Source organism: Entamoeba invadens, assembly GCF_000330505.1.
Source record: "Entamoeba invadens IP1 unplaced genomic scaffold scaff_1105074725877, whole genome shotgun sequence".
In the NCBI taxonomy this organism is placed as follows: domain Eukaryota; phylum Evosea; order Mastigamoebida; family Endamoebidae; genus Entamoeba; species Entamoeba invadens.
In genome coordinates, this window is record NW_004191601.1 from 32,464 (window position 1) to 54,787 (window position 22,324).

Below are 22,324 nucleotides of genomic sequence, written 5' to 3' on the forward strand. Positions count from 1 at the left end.
CTTAAATAGATGATTTGGTTTTTAATTTAATTGATTTACTCAAACTCTTTTTGTCATGTTTTGAAACGAATTTGAGGGTTTTTTCAAACAAAAAATACAACATCACTGTTTATTTGGTTTTAATTTGATTTGTTTTTAATTATATATATAATATTAATTGTTATAAAAACATACTTTGTAGAAAATTAAATATTGTTGTTTATAATATACTTGACTTTAATTCACATATAAACTGTTTTTCAAAAGTCGGTACCACAGTATTTTTAAAACTTCCTAAAGTCCCGTTTTTTATTTTTTATTTTTTCTAAAAAACATAAAAACAAAAAATCGAAAGTACAGACTTAATTTTGAAAAAATACCAATCCCGTTCAATTATTTTTGTACAATATCGGGAATTTATCCGAATATTAGCCAGCCTTTTCCAAAAAAATTCGATCCTGTTATTTGATTTGACCACAACTCGATACTTCGCAACACAAACTCAACGTTGTTGGTCAAATCATACAACGATAAACACGTTAATGAATTGGGATGTCGTTGTTTGTGTCAATTTGTAACTAAATATCAGTTTCGTTGGTTTTCCATTTCAATTAAAAACAAACATGTGGTTTTGTTCTTTAAACAAAAGAAAATGAAATAACGAGTTTTAAAGAAAATAAATAAGAGCGAACAATTAATAATTTTGGGTTTTGATATTTCAGTCATTGTTGTGACAACACCATCAGTATATCGATATTACGCGATACTTTAGCGTTTGTTACTAATATTATTTATTATTATAAATGAAAACTCGACTTTGAAAATTTTTGGCATTAAATTTATCAGCTTTTTATAATAAAATGCACTTTTGGGATCATTCACGTGTATTTCAAAAACAAAAATCCCGTTATTTCAAATTTTATATGGAATTTTATAATGCTTATAAATTCTTCAAGTAAAAAATATTTTTTGAAGACTGTTTTTCTCTTTTTTACTTGGAAAAAAAATAAGCGAATTTATTACAAAAAACTATTCCCAAAAATAATAAACAAAATAAATGCAAAAAATCGGGACACCTCAGTACAGACTTTTGAAAACAAGTTTACTTGATATATAATTTATTATTAGTCTTAAATTGAATTGTATGCCAGACAAATTCTTAATAAAACAATAACACTTAAAATACAGCACTTATTTTTGTTTTGGCCTGTTTTTACAAAGATATTAATTCATTTTTGATTTTTATTCAATTTTGGCTTGTGTACTGTTTATGCACATACATTTAACTTTAAAACACATACACTTATTTAATAAACTCAAAATTTCCCGATTTTTAGACCACTTGATTTTTGAATAATGTTATTTTAAGTGTCAATAAAAATCATATTTTTGTTTACAATAGTTATAATTTCAAGTTTGAAATGAATAAAATTATACTATCAACAACACATTTCAAGTGTTCTATTTCAATTTTAAACAAAAACAAGTAAAACATTTCGGGAAAAATTCAATATATTAATTTGTTGTATTGGTTTTTAACCGTGCTTATGATTTTTCGTTTTGTACTTAAATTTCAATTGTTTTTGTATGTTTTTAAAAAAAATAAAAATACAAAACCAAGGAATTTTATAATAATTAAAATTTACATTTAGTTATTATAATGTGCTTTTTGATTATTTTTTAGTTTGTTTGTAACTCATTTTGTGTAAAACAAAGTTCGAATGTTTTTTGTGATTTCTATGATAATTTTAATTAATAAACACGTCTAATATGTAAAAATAATTGTTAACAATTCTGTTTTTATTTTTTATAAAAGATATATTTTTTTGTTTTGGCATTATAAACTTTTTTATCATTTAAAAAATAAATATTTCGAAAAAATAAAATATAAAATCAATAATATAAATTTAACTGTGATTTATAACAAAATAATAAAGTAATTTTGGGACAAAAGTAAAATAATAAGACGTAATTTTTTATTGTTAAAAACGCCGTACTGTAAATTAACAATATCTAATTGTATTTTATGTTGATTTATAACAAAATTTAACTTTTTGTTTTTGTTGTCTTTCAAAATTTTTTACCTTTTGCAAAAAAAAATAAAAACAAAATAAAAATAAAAATATTGTACATTTATTTGAAATGACTTTATATTAGAATAAATTGTAACGCAAACAATAATTTAATTTTTGATAAATTTTAAAGTAAAAATATCACAAATTAAATATTGTATGAATTACAAAAAAAATAATAGAGTCAAAACGACACAAGTGTTGAATGAATTATAATAAACGTTCTTATTTTATAATTTAGCAGTTGTAAAATATATAATTTAACTTTATTTTAAATAACTAATCAGTCAAAGGCTTAATTATAAGTCAATAATTGTTTTTTGGTAATTAATTACTCACTTAAAACTACACATCAAATAAAATTATTAATATTTAATATGATTAGTTGTATTTTTATTGATATTCTGTTTTCAAAAAAATAATTATAAATTTACCAAAATTACACATTACTTGGATTTAAAATATCATGTAAATCTTTCAAAGCAAGACAATGGCAGAAGAACAAGATCATCAAATTGTAATAAATGAAACCAATGGAACTCCAAATAATGCAAATCAAAAACACGAAGATGTGGAAAAACAAAACTGGCCAAAAAGCTTGAAAACAATGGATGTTCAAATTTTAAAGCGATAGTATGTTGCCCGGCTTTGGCAATATACATTTGGTTTGGGAGTTGTAACATGTTTGTATGTGTCAGTCTTTTGATTTCTTTGTTGACTTGTAATATCGGGGGAAAATTCATTTATTTATATTAAAAATGATTAGAAGGAGTAACCTCAAATGAAGACCAGTAAATAACTCAATATGCTATTTAAATTTATAAAATAGTATTTTAATGGATATAAAACAACAAAATTAAAAACCCTTTTGATTATAAAATCACCAATTTTCCTTTTCAAAAAGAAGTCCGTCTTTGTTTAAGTCGTCACTAAATTTCGTGAAGACTTCATTTGCGTCTTTCAAGATGTCAAAATAAAGTTCTTTGTTTCTTTGTTCCGCAAGAGCAACTGCAAGTTTAATGATTGCGCCGATAGATCTTCCGCTGCCATTAAACGTACCTAACTTTTTGACATCAAAATTCTTTTCGACGTATTCCTCTGCACCATTTCTTCCTCTTTCAATCCCTTCTATAACTTCTCTTTCAAACAAATTAACAAGAGAATTCCTCCAAATCTCTTCCTTTGACTCTTCTTTTAATTTCTCAAAGTGAACAGCCAAAGTTACTCTACTCAATGCAGCTGGATCAAGTGCAAGAGGTCTGTTACTCGTTACAAAAAGTGCCCCGTCAAAGTTTTCAAGTAGTCTCAGAAGCACAGAAGTCATCGAGTTCATCACAAATTGGCCAGACGTCCTCTTCTCAATGAGTGCATCACCCTCGTCCAACAGAACAAGTGCTCCCCATCGAGATGTCAAGAACAAAATGTCGCCAAGTCGTTCTTCCAACTCACTGATGGTTGTTCCCAACTCTCCAAATGAGACTTGGTACATCGGACGACCAAACAAAATGCTTAGCGCCTCAACACTTAACGTCTTTCCAGTTCCTGGTGGCCCATACAACAAGAAGAGTGTGCCATTTCCTCGTGTTTTCAGTATTTGGGCGGACTTGTATTTGCTCTCAGTTTTGAGCATTTTCTGAACATTTAAAGCAAGTGCGTCACTTTCATTAATACGTCCATCTGTCTGTATCATCTTTCTCCCTTTGACGGAGGACGCCACAGTTGCAACCAATAACTCTTTGACAGTAGAAGGAAGTACAAGTTGATTCCACTCGACACTTCTGATCTCAATGGCATTCAAAAGAGGGACCAGAACATGTCCCAGCATTTCTGAGTGATGGAATAAGCAGAGACTGTTGGCCACACGAGTTTATGGAGATGTTCTGGCAGCGTTTCAAACACTTCAATTCCCTTTGTCTTATACCGCTCTATCCTTTCACTCTCACTGCATGTCGGTGGAAACGTCTTGCGGACCTTTTTATACTCTGAGAATGCATTAACTATTGCTTCACTCGCCTCGTTGACCCCTTTAACAACACTTTTGTTCAATGATACAGTCAGTTCCATGTCGACCACCAATGAACCATCTTTTGAAGTCGCAGAGTCAGTTTGTGTGTGTGAATTTCCAATTCTGCTTTGATGTGGGAAGAACGAGAACTCACTGTAGTGCATGTAAACGGGAGTGCTCTTGAATTTTGAAATCATTTCATAGTACTTTTCATACACTTTTGCTTCGTATTTCTTGATTGGGTGGTAGTCAAAGTCTTTCAGTGCACGTTTTCCAATCCACTCGCCAATAGATACATTAAAACTTACAGAGAGATACTCATCAAGACCTCGTACCATTGTTTTAAGGCGCATCGAGAAGTAATACTTCCTTCCCAACATCATCGACCGGTGGACATCATAATGACTGTCTTCGATTAAAAAGACGACTGGAAGGTTCCCTATTTCAGTGATCTTGTCGTTCATCACAAAGTCACCTGGTTTGTATACTTCTTGGAGTTTCATATACTCTACCTCACCAGACGCCTTCTTACACTCACTTCTCGCGTCTGTTATTAATTGATCAAATTCATCTTCTATTGTTTTAAGAACCTCTTCAATGCCAGGAACTTTCACATCCTTGTGCTCGTCAATTGCTATTGTGTATCCAATTGTACTCACTTTCTCCACAAAAGACGTCATGAACAGTCGTTTGGCTTCATCACAATTCTGTGCATTTGTTTTAACAATTTTGTTGTAACTCTGCACTTCTTCTTTTATCTGCCGAAGGCGGTTGTAATTCCCAAACAAGTTACCTATCGACACTTCAACATCAGTACGCCCAAGTTCACAGAAATACCTAACGACTGCAAGAACGGGTACTATAACTGTTGTGTCGTCTTTGGAATCCCCTTTAATGCGCTCGAAAACGACACTCTCCGTTTTGCCAGTTATTGGATTGATTCGTTTTGAGCACACTGCCTTCTCTTGTTCTTTTTGTTCACTTTGAATATCCTTTTGAGTACTTTTGACAACACTTTTCTTTGGAACATTTGAAATCTTTTCTTGCATTGGAGTATTGAAAGGTCTTGCACCTTTTTACTCTCTCAAATAGGCGGGGTGGAGCAAATACCCTGCAATCAGTTCTCTTGTCTCCACGACATTCAATCCTCCCGTATTGAATTTTTCAATAGTATTAGCATTTCCCTCGTCACTCCAGTCAGACGCCGTGTAAACCACTTCATTGTACTTAGCAGAAGAAACAATTGTCTTAATGTTTGTTAAGTTAAATAGTGTGTTTGTCATAGTTTCTGGTGTTGTAGTCATCATCACCATCACTTTTGAGTGACTTGAGAAATTAGTATCTTGTTGGTCATCCATCTTGATGTCTTCTTCATAATTCTCACTTGCACCTCTCTTCTTTTTGAAATACTTTTGCTTCTTCCAATTTTCAGTTAAAAAGGCGGTGAATGGCGTAAATGGAGCAGGTTTGCCAATAAACTTCTTTGCCATTTCAACAATCAAATGTCCCTCTTGGTCGTCGTCCAAAGGCTCCAGGTATATCTCCACCATCACTATCGTGTTTGTTGGCCTCATGATGTCACCACTCTTCTTAACCCATACATTATTGATCGTCTCTTCAGAGAACACATTCCCAACACTCTGGTGGGTCACTTTTGCGTGTAATGACTCGCTGAGAGTCGCATTAAGTGTGCCACACGATTGGAATGGATTCAGGACAACCGACTTGATCCCATTTTGTAAATAAGTCGAGAAGATGTCTGTTACTATGGAAGTCTCCTCACCACTCAGCTGTGACGTCCAACTGTCTAAATCAACAAATGCTTCTGTCATGTGTAACACCCGTGGCTTTGCACAGTCGTCATCCGTCATATCTAAACTTCTCTTATGTGAAAATGCAAAAATTGGAATTCCAGTTTTTGGTGACTCCACGTCAGTCAGTTTCTCAGTTGCAATTTTGAGAGCTGCTTGGATTTGTTTCTCTTCGTCGCCATTTCTGATAATTGTATCACACGTGTATAACATAGTTCCACTTTGGGTTTGTGGTTCAAGACTTGCGCCAAATGATTTCTGTTGTAATGAAGTTTTCATTGTGTTGAATTGATATTGCAGATTTCGTTTTAATACTCGAAAATACTTCAACAACTATTAATTTATTTGTTTTTCAGTTATTATAAAAAGTAACTTGGTTGAATACTTCAATGAAAGGCGTTTTAAAAATGGAAAATAAATTAAGTTTATATTCAAAAAGATTAATACTTGGTATACCATATCATATTCATTGAACTTGTTGATAAAAATTTAAAGGAACAAAACATAAATAATTTAAAAATATCAAACACTTCTTTAAGTAAATATATTAATATTCAATAGTTACTATTAAAATAAAACCATTTTTAGAAAACCAGTATATTTCGTTTATTTGTAATACTTCAAATTTTTTGTTCGTTTTGAAAAGATAAAAATTATTCTATCAATTATCTACAATTTTTAATTAATAAAAAATTAGTTTAATACCATTCAGACAAATACTTCAATAACTAAAGTTTTGAAAAAAAAAACGCGACAATTATCAATTTAATTATAATCAGTTTCTAACGTTATCTGGTATATTTTGTATATACCAGATAACATAATATATATCACAAGAAATGGCATGTTTTAAAAATCTGTATTAAAAAAATCATTTAGAGTTTGTTGTAAAACGTTGTCCCAGTCGCCAACGTTGTCCTTTTTATCAAATTTTACACAAATAATTGTTTAAAACCCCGGGAATTAGGTAAAAATTGAAAAAATTGGGAAAAATTTAGGAAAAAAACTGAAACGACGATTTTTTTATATTTCGAACATGATCCCGATATTTTCCAATTTTTATTGACCAAAAATACCAGGACAACGTTTTCCGACTAACTCTACATTGTTTTGGGGGTTTTCCACTTTTATTTAATGCCCATTTTCACAAAATTAAAGCTATTTTTGTGCACTAAATATCGTTGAAAGATTTACTTTTTTGTTGAATTATTAACTAAAAATTTAAAATTATAATTTTTGAGATGGTTGTAATATTTTGAACGAGTAAAGTTTAAAGTATTCTATTTATATTATTTTATTATTAGTATTATAGTATTAAAATTTATTATTCATTTAATAACATATCAACATAATTGTATTATCAATTAAGTTTTCGAATGACATAAGAATTTCCGCACCACATATTTCCTCTGGCAGTAACACTTTTTGGTAACACAATTGTTACCAACTTGTCACAATTTTTGAAACACATTTCACCAATAGACAACAATCCTTCATGCAAAGTAACACTTAAAAGATTATTACAATTATAAAAGCAATAGTTACCAAGTGAAGTGACGCCTTTTGGAATTTCAATTTCTGTGATATTTTCACACCCACAAAACACATTTGTTCCAACACTTTTGACACCTTCAGGTATATCAAATTTTGAGAGTAACTTGCAATTAAAAAAACAGGCGTTTTCGATGATTTGAACACTTTGAGGAAATGTAATTTCAACGAGTTTAAAACAGTTTGCAAAGCATTGTTCTCCTATTTTTGTCACACTTTGTGGGATATCTATCTCTTCCAAAAAACTGCAACCTTGAAAACAGTTGCATCCAATCTCTTTCAAGCCTTCGGGTAACTTCACTGAAGTTAACGACAAACACCCACCAAAGCAATTTTTACTCAAAGTCTCGACACCACTTTCTATTTGTAACAAATCAAGCTTTTTACAAAAGTTGAAAGCGGATTCTCCGATTGATTTTACAGACTTTGGGATAACCAGTTTTTGAATAGCGAAACAGTGGAAGAAGCAATATTTACCAATCGAAATTAAATTAGTAGGAATACTCGCATTTGTGAGCAAAGTGCACCCAGAAAAACACGAATCGCCAAGATGTATGAGTGAATCAGGAAAATTGAAGTCAACAAGATTTTCACAATTTTCAAAACAACAATTTCCAAACAATTTTATTGTATTTCCTTTAAATGTAACATTTATTAACTTGCAACAATTAGAAAATGTTGAATCATACAATTTGGTGATTTTCGAAGGAATTGTTATTTCAACGAGTGATGCACATTTCATAAAACAATTCATTTTAATCAACAACAAATTGTCATGTAAAGAAATTGAAGACAGATTTACACAGGAATCAAAACAACACTCTCCCAATGAAGTCACCCGTTTTGGTATTTTTATTATAGAGAGTGATTGACACGTTGAGAAGCAACGATTTGGAAGATAATTGATATTCTCAGACAAATATATTTCTTTCAAATTAACACATTTACTAAAACACGACACTCCAATACTCGTAACGTTATTTGGAATTTCAAATCGACTCATCTGTGAATTCGTAAAACAGCCGTCCTCAAATGAAGTTATTTTTGGATTTAAAATATTAATGTTTTTGTAACCACAGAGTAGTGAATCTGTGCTTGTGTAGACGACATTTTTAAATTCAAAATTTGTGTAAGTCTTGTTGTGTTTATTAGCGAGTCTAAAATTTACGGGGTACCACACTACTATCTTGAAAAAATCGATTTTTTGTTGATTGTTTGAAGTTAATGAGTTTTGTTTATTTTCTTTTTGTCGAGCAAGAGTACTGATATCATAAAAAACTGGAATAACATTACCAAATGTTTCTTCGTAGTCGTTCCATACATTAAGAGTTTCGATATTTGGAAAGTATTTTATTGTTGCTAAATTGAGGGGAAATGGGTTAAAGTGGAACATAGAAAGATTGTTGTTAAACTTCTCTGAAACTTGTTGAAAAGCAACAAAATCGGTTATCGAAGTAAAATATTTCGAGACTACCATCCCATGATATCGGTCAAGTCGCTTCATTTGAGTTTTTAAGTTTTTGTATCCAAATTAAAATTAAAAAACGTTGATAATGAACCATTATTATTATTTAATAATAATTTCAATAATTTTAATTTTAAATGATGAAATAATACACAATGATGTTTATCTTATTTTGAATGAAATATTTTTATTTTGACAAATATTATTAAAATATGTTAAGATTCTGTATTAAACACATATTATCAAACACATTAAATAACATTAAACAAAATTTTATGTAGTCGGAAATTGGAAAAATTTCGAGTTTATTATATCTTTTATATTTTATTAAAAAGTTTATTACGTGTATTACATTACACAAACCAAAAAGTAAATTTCAAAATGGCTATATATCACAGTAAAATAGCTTCAATAAAAAACAAGGCGTATTTTATATATGATAATGTTTTATGTTATTAAATATAACGAAACAGGACGAGATTTATATCATGATATTACAGCCAATTTAAAAATAAAATAAGCATAAAATATGGTATTATTTCATATATATTTAAAAGCCAATTAATAAAATTATATCAATTTTAGATATTAAAACTGTCTTAAATTCATATGTGGATTATATAAGAATTAAAATTAAGAATATAAAACGTTTAGAATAAAATGAATTTTCTATTTTTATTGTAATAATATTCGTTTTTAATTAATGATATTATTTTACACATTTAAAAGTTGTTATGTTACGTTTGATTATGTTTTTTATTGTTAAAATCAGAACATATTTAAAAAAAGATGTTTGTTTACTTAATTTCCGCAATTATGGAATGTGTATTTTCGATTTTATCAAGAATTTGCATTGAGTTTTATAATTTAATTACTATATTTGCCAAGTTTAAACTTAAAAGTTGAAACCTTTAATTGGATTACATATTTATTGTTTATAACTTGTACCACAAGTCACATTTTAATGTATTTATAAAACTTATAAAACTTATATAACAATCATTCATATATTCAAATTAAATTGATCTTGGAGTTTTTTTTTGAAATTTAAACATTTCAAGACAATTTTGAAGATAATCACGTAGATTTATTTATAATTAACTTTGAATTTTACTTTTATCTTATTTGTAAAAACTTGAGTTTTTGTTGATAACACATAAATTATTAAAAAGTGTAACATTTGTATTACAATGTTGCAATTGTTATTTATATATATAAATATATATAATATATATTGTTATTTATATATATATATATAAATAAATATATATTTATATATATAAATATAAATAAATATTATTTATATATACAGTAAATAATCAATTATTAAAATTAAACAATGTTTTAGTGTTCAATCTTCAATAATTAACATTATAATTAAAAATTGAACAATTTTATTGTCAACAAAAAAATGCAAATGTGAATTGATTTAAAAGCTATTTTGATTGGTTGCATGTCACCAAAAACAACATGAATTATCAATTAAATAACGTTTTTATAAACAAAAAACATCAATAACAATTTTAGTTTATATTATTTTTGATTTTAAAACACTTAAATTATGTTTGATTCAAGCGTCTAAATAGAATTAAATGTTTAAAATCCAAATTTCAAACAACTATAAGTGTTAAAAAGTTAAAATATGAAAACAGTTGTAATTTAATTTAGTTCAATCAAATTACAATGAACAATATTTATTTTGTTCATTTACACACATCTAAAATAAACATTTTTTATTTTCATAATTAACAAAATTGTACAAAATTGTATAAAATACTTCGTTTTGTCACATTGATGTTATTTAAATTTATAATCAAAATAACAGACAACAAAATATGTTTTAACAAATAAATTAATTTATTAAATATTTTTGTATTTTTTGAAGTTTTACATTGTTTTGAAAAATTGTTTTTGAGTTACATTATATAAATATACTTTTTAAATAATAATAAATTTTATTAATATTTATAAAATAAAAAAATGTTATTTAACAACAAAATTCATCAAACGATTATTTATTGTTTAAAGAGCAAGCACCAAAGCGAAAATAGCCACGACAATAGCAAAAGAAACAGCAGTACTTTCTTCAGTTGGTTCGACATAATCTTTACAGTGTCCTTTTCCATCAGCCAAATAATAATTGTTTGTAAACAAATCTTCACAGACAATGCATTTCGCGGCATCGTTTCTAGTTTGGCAACTATCAACATTCGTGCAATTGTCTCCGTCCTTTTTATATCCATAATTACACGTCTTGCAAGTGTGGTCTTTGTTATAGATTAAGCAGTATGCAATAGGTTCATAGGTAATGCATTCAGTCGCACTCTTCACACATCCACCTTCACATTTAGCATCACATTTTTGGCATGTGTATTGACCATCTACATAATAACCGCTCTCACAATCAATGCATTTGCCTGGTCTTACATTGTCATAATTTGTACAATGATCAATTGTGTAGCACTTCGTATCATCACCACCTTTGTTTGTATATTTGCATACAGAACTGCATTGATTGCAGTAATTTCGTGTGTTATCAGTATCGTTATTAAATGAATCACACTCACCATCGCAAGCCAAGCATTTACCCTCAACAGTAATGTAATTTCCATATAAACATTTTGTACATTTAGTATCAGAATTGCCTTCGGAACATTTATCACATGATGGATGACATTTGACACAATTATTATCAGAAGTTACAGAACCATAATCAAAATCACATCGTGTGCATTTTTTGTAATCATTCGGATCACACAAGGAGCAACCGGTGTCACACTTTTTGCAAACTTTACCATCCAAAGCAAATGAAGGATAACAATTAGTACATGTTTCTGTATCTAAATAATTACATGATTCACAGTTCTCTCCACATTTGAAGCACTTTTTAACCGTGGAATTAAATTTGTGTTTTAAAATGCATGTTTTACATTCTTCCAAGTTGTTTTCATTACATGAAGCACATCCAGTCCCGCATTTCTCACACTTGTTGTTGTTGAGTCCATACCCATAATCACAATCAGTGCACTTGCTCGCAGAATCGGCCTCATCACATTGAGTGCAATGATCAAGGCATTTATAACATTTCTGTGTTGAAGCTGACAGTTTATAACCATTTGTATTGTTGCAAGCATCACATTTAGAAACTTCATTTTCAACACATTGGGTGCATCCTTCAACTTCACACTTCTTACATTCGCCATCGACTTTATAATATTTATATTCGCATGTTGCACAGCTGGTGGCATCTGCTTCACAACTAACACAATTGGTCTTTTCACATTTAGTGCAATTTCCATTATTGAGGCCATACCCTTCTTCACAATGTGTGCACTGAGTTTGGTTAAAAGAAGTACAAAATGGCCGATACCCACAATCACCACCAACAAAAGTATATGGGTTTCACACGTCTTGCAGCTGTTCTTGTCTATGTAAGTAATGCAATGCGGAAGAGTCCCAAGTACACAATTTTTATTGTCGTCAACATAATACCCATTATTGCATGTCCCACACTTCTTGTTGTCGGTTGTATCTCTCTTAAGACAATTTGGAATTCTGACACATTTGTTTGATTCCAAATAATAACCATCTGCACATCCGGTGCAGGTACCACAATCGGGATTGGCGTCTAAACAACCCTTGTTTTGTTCGGCGCAGTTCTTGCATGACTTGTCGTTGATGTTTGTGATAATTTTGCAAGAATCACAAGTCATTTCAGTATCATTAACATTGACCATACAATACTCGTCTCCTTCAACACATCTGTTGTTGGCAACATCTTTCATGTACCCATCAGCACACACAGTGCATTTTTCCTCATTGAAACTTTCACAGCCCAAGTCTCTCTTATAAGTGCAAGTTGTCTTGTCGGTGTTCAGAACATAATTGTTCAAGCAAGAGTCGCATTTGTTTTTATCAACAGTCAATGACAAGCAATACGATCCAGTAAATTCAGAATACACAACGCAGATCAATGTTAAACAAAAAAACAGAAAGCATTTGATGATATTTAAGTTCAAAAGAGTTTTTTATAATAAAAAACACGACAATAAACAATATGGGGTTGCAAAAAACAAATCGTAGTTTTTTAATTCACAAAAATATTTACATTCTTTAACTGTGTTGAGTTAGTGGTAAATTTAAATTGTTTATAAACATTACAAAAGTATAAAATGTATAGCACTTTGATAAACTTCACATCACAAATCATTTAATATTTAATTTTTTATTGGTGTGTTAACCAACTTTTATACTATCTTTACATATTTGTGTTTATATCATATAGTTATATTATTTTTTTGGTATCTTAAATGTTCCAAATGAAATATCTCTTTTTCATTTTAATAAAATATTGTCAATACAATAAATATTTATAATCGAAGTTCTATTAATGATAAAAATGACAAACTATACTGTTTACTTTTTAAAAAAAATTGGTGTAAAAAAACAAACAACTCATTATTCCAACAACAAAAAAATCATAAACAAAAAATGACGAATTGTATGACAATATATACAAATGGGCAACGAATTTGTTTTATAAATATATTAGCACCCAAATTTCACATTTTCAAATCACACTTTCCCCAACATTTTATTAAGTTTCATTTCATATTCGTAATTTGTTAACTTTCTTATTATAAAGTAAACAAATCAAACAAATAATAAATCATTTAAAACTTAAAAATTCATTAAAAATGAAAGTTTTACCAAAATGATTTTAATTGAAAATATAATTTGCGTCATCCGTATTTTATAATACAATGCGCTATAATGTTTTAAACTGTACAAACAAGATGTATTTTTATTCCATCACCACCTTTAAAACTTGATTATATTTTTAAAAGAAAATAATATACAATTAAAAATTTAAAATTATATAATATTTGGTATAATTCCTTAATATAAATTATGACGAACAGTCACCCGAAACCAATGGAATGATAAAAAGCATTGAAAAAAGTTACGGCGGTCACACAAAAACAGTCTATTTGTGCACAACTTTTCCAACTTTTTATATTGCCTCTTGAATGTAATTCTTTAATTTCCCCACAAGCCAAGATTTACATCCACCCACTACAGACGATAAATGTGATATATAAAACACACAAACAGTTGCCTATAGCCGAACAATATTTAAAATATTGAAGCAAATACTTTATGCATTAAAAAACAACACTTTTGTATTTTAATCAAAAAGTTTTAAGTCTCGAAACAACATTGTCACAATAGTTCATAATCTATTATGACAAAAATTCTACAATAAATCAAACAAAAAGATTATCATGAAAAACTTATTGAGAAACATCTCGACATTATAAAAAAGTTAAATAATTCAATTTAATATTAATGTATTGGATAATAAAAGACAATATAAGAATTAAACTTCTTGTAAAAATGTATTAAAGTGTTTTAATCAATATATTTAGTGCCATCCAGTAGTTTTAATATAACGTCGATATCATATTTAAATTAAATTTTAACATTATACAACGTCTTAGATAATTTTATAATTAAGTTTTAAATAAAATTTTATTTGAAAAAACAAAAAAATAAAAAACAAAAATATATATTTTTTTTTATTATTTTTGGAATAAATATAACAAACTCTTTATAATTTTTCTAAAGTCGGTTTTTTAATTAAAGATGAAGAAAATTAACTATATAATTGGTTTTTTAATTATAATAAATAGTATTTTTTTCAAAATAATTCTTTTTTTTGTTTTATTTTTTAAATTTTTTACTTTTTAACCACATTATTCATTCAAAAAAAGGAAAGCAAGAAATGTGGAGTTTGTAATTCCCTTTCTGGCTAATTTCCGAGTAATATCAACACAACCGGCAGACCATTTAATATAGTTAATCACAGAAGTGTCATAGTTATAAGGCGATTAATAGGTCATACCAATTGATTTGAAAAGCAAAGAAGAAGATTGACAACTAGCATTTCTTTGAGAATGTCAAATGGTAAAAAAATAATAAGAAATTCATTATGTATTTATGGTTTTTAACTCGCCGATGGTCGATACTATATATTATAATATAAAAAACTGATATAGTAAATTTCCTTGTTGTATTTTTGGAATATCGTTAATTAGAAATCAGACTTTACATAATTATTTAATGGTCTGTTGATTTTAAAAAAGCCATGTAAACCAATGCAAGTATAGCTCCGTTATTTGTTTCAAATTAAAAAATAAAAATCAAATTAAAACACATTTATTTTCTTTACTATGACTTTGCTTTCCAAAATGTGGTGTGGCTGTGTTTTCAACTTCGTTGAGAATGCTTTGTTCATATCTTCGTTTTAGTAATGAACGTTTAGTCACATCATCAATAACGTAAAACACGCCATCACGCTTCAATGCACTCATCTCGTAAAATCGCGTTTGTGTGCATTTCATTTTCTTCACGATTTCTCTCTGACTCACCTGGATTTTGTCTTCTTCGTCTCGCTGATTGCCAACGACACACAAAATTGGTTGATAAAAAAGATCTGACATATCAATAACATCATTTGTTAATCTTTCATTTGTTTTTCGAACATTCTTTTCTATTGCTTTGATGTAATTGTCGACTTCATTTAATGTACCAACATCTCTTAAACTGTATATAATTAATATTGCTGATTTACCTCTTATAGTACTTTGGGAAATCATTCTGACTGGGTGATTGTTGTAATACGTTTCAGAGGCGTCTATGGGTAATATCATTTTTTAAATTGTCATTTATAACACAATTGTTATATTATATAAATATATATAAATATACACAATGTCAATGTATATAAAACCATAAAAGTATATCAACCATATAATTCAAAATGTAGATTTGTTATGTTTTTAATTGTAGATATTTGTTTAAAATTAACAAACATGTTTTCCATAATAAAGCTTTTATATTAACACCATCAATAATTTTATTGTACATTACAAAATCTTCTAAATATCGCCACTCATAATTGAATGGTATGTCTTCTTCACCTTTAAGTCTTTGTATTACTTTAGCACAAAACAAATTTCGTCCCGTGTTACATTCTCCGGTCACCAGATAACTAAATAATTCTATTTGTGGTTCGCAATCCATTTATTAAATTATAGTTAAAAAAGTTTTTTATCAAAAACAATTTTTTTATTTTATAATTTTTTAGTTATTTAAATAATAATATCATTATTAAAATATAAAATTGTTAGTTTTTTATCAATCCTTTAATAATTTATTTTAATAATTATAAAGATTATTATTAAAAAATAAATAAAAATAAACGTATTCGCACGCCTGTTTATAAGTTTTTATAATAAAAAAATATTGTTTAACACTAAGAGGCAACAGACGTTAAAACTAAAGATACTATTCGATTGTCTCGCCACAATTATTATTGTTTCCTTTTTTGATTACCTAAGTTAAATATGTAACAACATAAATTTCAACAAATACAAAAATTAAGATTAAAAAGATATTTATTAACCCCTCCAGATATATCAACAAGGGTAGAAACTATTCCCAGGTAAAAGTTCTTGTTCAACAATTCGCAGAAAATGCCAATCGTAAGTTTGTGCGTGTTAATATAGACCCCGAATTGCGTGAAGATATTGAACATCATATTTTATTGAATTAATTTTCTTATATTTTCTTATATTATATTTATTTATTATCATGATTATCTGATTCATAAAAACATGTCAAACTTAATTCATTAATTGATTTTATAATAATTATTCGTTGATAAGTTTGATACATACATTTTTTTTAATATTATTATGATATTATTTTTTCCCTTCAACAGCAAATATGTCTATTTTATTGTAATAATAATTGTCGAACTTGCTTAATTGTCGCACAACTTACCAATCATTTGGGCGTACATCAATTAGATATTTTGTTCTTGAATCTGTGACTTATGTTAAATTAAAAACTTAATTTTTAATAAAAAATAAATTTCAATTAAAAGGATTTATTTTTACACAATTCACTTATTCACGATAAATAGATACATCTTTCTGCTGGATTCACGATAAATGGTCATTTTTGTCGGTATAAACAGTGTGCTAGTTTGCTTTTAACAGATATAGTAAAACATCTCGAAAGCGGAAGGGTATAGTCATTATTGTTCTTTCAAGAGCGATCATTTATATAAATGCTTGCTGATCAAAACATAAAACTGCTTAATAAATAATTCTATTTTTTTGAATAATTCCAATTATTTTATTTTTCACTGAATTGCAAAAAGATGAAAAAATAATTATGAGATCATAGTGTTTTGTGAATAATGATGATTTTATAAAAAAATAATCCATATAAAACTGCTTAATTTTTAACAACATTTAGTCATTTTAATGGTTTATATTAATATAATTATTAATATAATTATTAATTATATAGGTGTAATTACATAATGCTATTTTAGACAATTTTATATGTATGTATTTTTTTGTTTCAACAAAATGTCACTCCAATTTCACAAAAACTATAATTGATATTCAAAAAAATACATTACTAAAACCGCTTTTATTCAATTTGAAATACAATTCAACAATCACATTTGTATTGACATTATTGTATATCTATTATTAATCAATTTAAACGTTTAATTGTGTTGATAATTTTGTTATGGAAATAAATCAAAACACTATCTGTTTAGTATTAACGTTTTATTGTTTTTAAACCTTCAACATTATATTTATTATTAAAAATGCTTTTTAAACCTTGAAACGTTAATTAAAATATATTTTACTGGCCATTTTCGTTATAATTGTTTTATAATTTATTCTTTTTTTAAATGAAAAAGTCGACAATGATTATTTTTAAACGAAAAAAGTGAGAATGCAATCAAGTATTTGTTTCAATACAACTTTATACAATTTTGTTGATGTTTTTGTTTTTTAATAAATTATTTCCAATTAAATTTTTTCTTTGTTTTTAAAATAGTGTTACATTTTATATTCAAAAACGAACAAAAAATACAATTTAATTGTAAATGCGAAGTAAAACATCTTCCTTGTATGTCTTATTTATATGTTATATACTATCAATGATCACTTCTGTTAGAGCTTCATGTCCTTCTAATTTGGTACAACAGTCTTTTATTCAATCCAAAAATTGCACTTTAAATGAAACATTGACAATAACAGGTTCTATACAAGCACCTACAATATACATGTTAAATAATGTTTCAACACTAAACATAACAGGAATGCTGTTTTGTCAAAATGCTTCAATTGTAAATGTCACACAAAGATCAACACTTTATACAACAAAGATTACTTTGAAAGATCAATCACATTTCAATTTATATGATAATTCGATTTTAGACACACAAATTATTAACCTATTTAATGAATCACAATTTACCATTTCAGACATATCTGTCATTAAATCAATTTATAGAATTAATTTATACAACAAATCAATATTCATTTTTAAAACTCTTGGATTTACAAAGGCTTATTTTACTATATCTATTGGTGACAACGCAATTTTTAAAATGGAACATGGTTTCAAAAAAAAGAGTTTAGGAAATGTAATATCGAGAGGAAACGGGATTGTTTTTCTTGACTCCATAATACGTGCCCTATTTTTTACTTTTTATGAAAATTCTACACTCCATTTAAACTCAAATGCTACAATTGAAAGTTTGGATCTTTTTGATTTTAAAGAAAACACGACTTTTGAAATGGACAATTATTCAAGTTTAAAACTTGCCAATTCTTTTCATTTCAATGGGAATTCAACTATGTTGTTACATGAGCATTCTTTTGTCAATTCAATTCAAGACATAAGTTTTGGTGGAAATAGCACTTTCATGATGTTTTCAAAATCGAGTATCAATTCAACATTGGATATCAATATTAATGGTAATTCAACTTTCACAATGAATTCTAGTGAAATCACTTCAGTAACAAACTGTTTTTATTTAAGTAACAATGCTACTTTTTTAATGTACAACGATGCTGTCATCAAAAACGTTACACAAATTGAAATCAACAATGGAAAGCACACATTTAAAATGAACAACAATTCTTTTGTGAATGCCTCTAATTTCAAAATCACAAATGGCACTTTTGTGTTAAATGGAAATGATGATAGAAATAGTGTTAACAGTACAAACTTATCTTGTATCAACAATGGCACGATAGTTGTGACAAATACTTCACATTTTAACATTTTGAATTCTACAATATTCAATTTTTGTAACATAAACGTAATTAAAAGGACAATCAGGGATTTGCCAATCTTTTTTATTTATCAAATAAATACAACCATTTTTACTTTTCAAAGTTCATATGAAGTGGATTTGGTTTATTCTATAATGCCAATTCGAACAACGCTTCCACGAGGAACTAAACTTCTTATAGATGGTCGCTTATTAAGACTGGGTTCTTCAAACAAGGTGTTTTGCCATTTGATGAATGAAAATGGGTTTTATAATGAGCCATACTGTCCTTGTAGTTCTGTCAATTGTTATATCACTCCACTCAAAAACATTGCTCTTTTCAATTTATATATTGATACACCACCAATAAACTCACATCAAAAAACCAATGAACTTGAGGAAGTACTTGACATTGAAAGTGTTTCAATCGAAAACAAAAAAGTTTCATTTTATAAAACAGACAACTTTGTTTTATGTGTAAATTCACAACCATTAAAAATAATTACAAATATTTCGTCTTTAACAAAAACTGTTCTTCTTGTTTCAACTCAATATTTTGTATTTAAAAAGGTAGTTTCACAGGCAATATACACAACAAACAATCATACCAAATATTTAATAAATCCAGAATGTGAGGATGGATTGCATTTTAACACTGTAACACAAGAATGTGAAGAATGTACAGATTTAAATTGTCTTGGTTGTTCTTACAACACAAATGAATGTTTAAGATGCCAACAACATTATGATATTGATATAAATGGAAGATGTGCAATAATACAAAATTGTTTGTTAAAACTATCAAATCGATGTTTGAAATGTTCTAAAGGGTATTCATTAGTTGCAGGTAGCTGTCAAAAGTCTACAAACTGTTTGATTCAAACTTTTGATGAAAAATGCCAAATTTGTGATTTAAACACTTTTAACATTAACAATACACAATGTTTTTATGCAGATAATAATACAAAATACACAAATCAAAATAATATAATAACTTGTGAAAGTGGTTATGTTACGAATTCCACAAATTGTCAAAAATGCTCAGAAATGTACAAATCAAGTCTTCTTTGTGAAAATGGTCATCCCACAAAATGTGAAATAACAACTGAAATGAATTCAAATAAAAGGTGTGAAAATAAAAATTGTTCAATACCAAACGATCAAAACGGAAGGTGTTCGTCCCCAATTGCCAATTGCATTTTTATTACAAATTCAAAATGTTTGGAATGTGATAATAATTTGATTTCAAACAAAATGGAATGTCACACAAACAACGATTTGTTATGCACAAACCAGAGTTCGGTTTCGTGTTTGAGATGTGAAGACTTTTATTTTTACAGTTCATCAACAAACAAATGTGAAAAATGTGATCTAAATTGTATGACTTGTGTCATTGATTCGACTCGTTGTATTACATGTCCATTGGGATATTATCTCTCAAATAACACATGCAATACAAATGCCAAATTGGTTGGAATTTGCACACAACTATTATCATCTGGTGGATGTGTTAAATGCATTGAAGGGTATTACAGAAATGGGTTGGATTGTAATAAATGTGATATTTCATGTGCATCATGTAACACAAATTTAAGGTGCTTGACTTGTAATATAACGAATTACAAAACATCGAGCGGAGATTGTAAATCACAAAGTAGTTTAATAGGATGCGATGTGAATGTTACACAATATGGATGCACGCGATGTAAAGATGGGTATTTCCAAGTCAACACAAATGAATGTGATAAATGTGACATGACGTGTTTAACGTGTTCTTCATATGGAATTTGTGAATCGTGCATATCATCGGAAGTTTTGCTTTCAAACGGAAAATGTGTTAATCTTTCTCAAATATTAGAATGCAATGAAATATCAAACTCAAAATGTATTAAATGTTCATTCTGGAATGCACCAAGTTTGGATGGGACTTATTGTGAAAAACATACTGTGTGGTGGGTCATACTTGTTATCGTTCTGTTTATTATTATTGTACTAACATTATTTATAATAATATTAGTTTTTACAGTAAAGCACATTTTGAAAAAAATTCACACAAAAGAGTTGGAAAAAACAACAACAATATTTAAAATGGAAAAATCAAATATTAATTTTGTACCACTTGCAAACCACATTTGTGTCTCCTCAAAAACACTCAATTTCAATTCAGAAATCGATGAGATCCCGGTTGAAAGTGAGACAAAGATGGTGTTTTGCGTTGGAAACGCATCCAGAAACGTCTTAAAAATCCAATTTACCATGACAACACAAATTGACAAATTTACAATAAGGGTATCACCAGAAGTCGTCATGTTAAAAAAGAAGTTTGCGTGCGAATTTTCAATATATTTGACACCAAAGTGCACATGCCAAATAAATAACAAAATTTGCATTGTCTCAAAAAATCTCAAAACTAACGTCGAAAATACGAATGAAATTCTAATGATTGGAGTAACAAGTCAATCAACTCGCATTGACTTCGACGAGTTGAACGAAGAATACAAATTGGGAGAAGGGTCTTTTGGTGTCGTTTACAAAGGAAAATACAGAGGAAACGATGTGGCTATAAAGAAGATGAAACAAAGTGGAGAAAACAACACTTTAAATAACGATAAAAATGATGAAGAATTTGAAAAGGAAGTTGCGATGTTAGACAAATTTAGGTGTGAGTATATAGTCCACTTTTATGGCGCAGTGTTAATACCAAGTAAAATGTGTTTGGTCACCGAATTTGCGCAACATGGGAGTTTGAGTGATGTTATGAAAAAGTTTAAAAAGTGTGATATACAACAAAAAATGAAAATTAAAATGATGATTGACATCACGTATGGGATATCATATTTACATACCAATGGAATTTTGCACAGAGACATCAAGCCTGAGAATGTCTTAGTATTTTCATTTGATCACAACAACAAAGTGAACGCCAAATTGACTGATTTTGGATCAAGTCGAAACATTAATATGTTAATGACCAATATGACATTCACAAAGGGTGTTGGGTCTCCAATATACATGGCACCTGAAATATTGAAAAGAGAAAAATACAAAAAGAGTGCTGATGTATTTTCATTAGCAATAACAATGTATGAATGTTTCACATGGACAAATGCATACCCCAAAGAACAATTCAAGTTTCCATGGACAATTGCAGAGTTTGTGATTAAGGGGTTGCGATTGCCAAAGCCAGATGAAATGAGTCAAAATGTATACAATATCATTGTCGGGTGTTGGGACAATGAACCAAAGAAGAGAAGTTTAACAGAAAATATTTTAGATGAACTTGAAACA

At 28.3% G+C, this 22,324-nt stretch overlaps 6 protein-coding genes across 6 annotated transcripts; 1 reads left to right on the forward strand and 5 right to left on the reverse strand.

Moving 5' to 3' along the window:
* Positions 1 to 2,931: 2,931 nt before the first annotated feature.
* EIN_077220 (hypothetical protein) lies at positions 2,932 to 5,105 on the reverse strand (the record flags this gene model as incomplete). Its single annotated transcript, XM_004182875.1, has 2 exons — positions 2,932 to 3,901; positions 3,949 to 5,105. The coding sequence occupies 2 exons, from the start codon at positions 5,103 to 5,105 to the stop codon at positions 2,932 to 2,934; spliced, it is 2,127 nt and encodes a 708-aa protein (XP_004182923.1).
* A 27-nt stretch (positions 5,106 to 5,132) lies between these two features.
* Positions 5,133 to 6,146, reverse strand: EIN_077230 (hypothetical protein; the record flags this gene model as incomplete). The annotated part of the gene is made up of 1 exon (XM_004182876.1): positions 5,133 to 6,146. The coding sequence occupies one exon, from the start codon at positions 6,144 to 6,146 to the stop codon at positions 5,133 to 5,135; it is 1,014 nt and encodes a 337-aa protein (XP_004182924.1).
* A 715-nt stretch (positions 6,147 to 6,861) lies between these two features.
* Positions 6,862 to 8,922, reverse strand: EIN_077240 (hypothetical protein; the record flags this gene model as incomplete). Its single annotated transcript, XM_004182877.1, has 2 exons — positions 6,862 to 6,991; positions 7,265 to 8,922. 2 exons carry the CDS (start codon positions 8,920 to 8,922, stop codon positions 6,862 to 6,864), a joined length of 1,788 nt encoding a protein of 595 aa, XP_004182925.1.
* Positions 8,923 to 10,905: 1,983 nt separating this feature from the next.
* On the reverse strand, positions 10,906 to 12,882 carry EIN_077250 (hypothetical protein; the record flags this gene model as incomplete). The annotated part of the gene is made up of 3 exons (XM_004182878.1): positions 10,906 to 12,142; positions 12,271 to 12,746; positions 12,874 to 12,882. 3 exons carry the CDS (start codon positions 12,880 to 12,882, stop codon positions 10,906 to 10,908), a joined length of 1,722 nt encoding a protein of 573 aa, XP_004182926.1.
* Positions 12,883 to 15,086: 2,204 nt separating this feature from the next.
* Positions 15,087 to 15,596, reverse strand: EIN_077260 (hypothetical protein; the record flags this gene model as incomplete). Its single annotated transcript, XM_004182879.1, has 1 exon — positions 15,087 to 15,596. One exon carries the CDS (start codon positions 15,594 to 15,596, stop codon positions 15,087 to 15,089), a length of 510 nt encoding a protein of 169 aa, XP_004182927.1.
* A 2,264-nt stretch (positions 15,597 to 17,860) lies between these two features.
* On the forward strand, positions 17,861 to 22,262 carry EIN_077270 (protein kinase domain containing protein; the record flags this gene model as incomplete). The annotated part of the gene is made up of 1 exon (XM_004182880.1): positions 17,861 to 22,262. A coding segment is annotated over one exon (4,402 nt), but the record flags the coding sequence as incomplete, so codon positions are not given.
* Between the last annotated feature and the right edge of the window lie 62 nt (positions 22,263 to 22,324).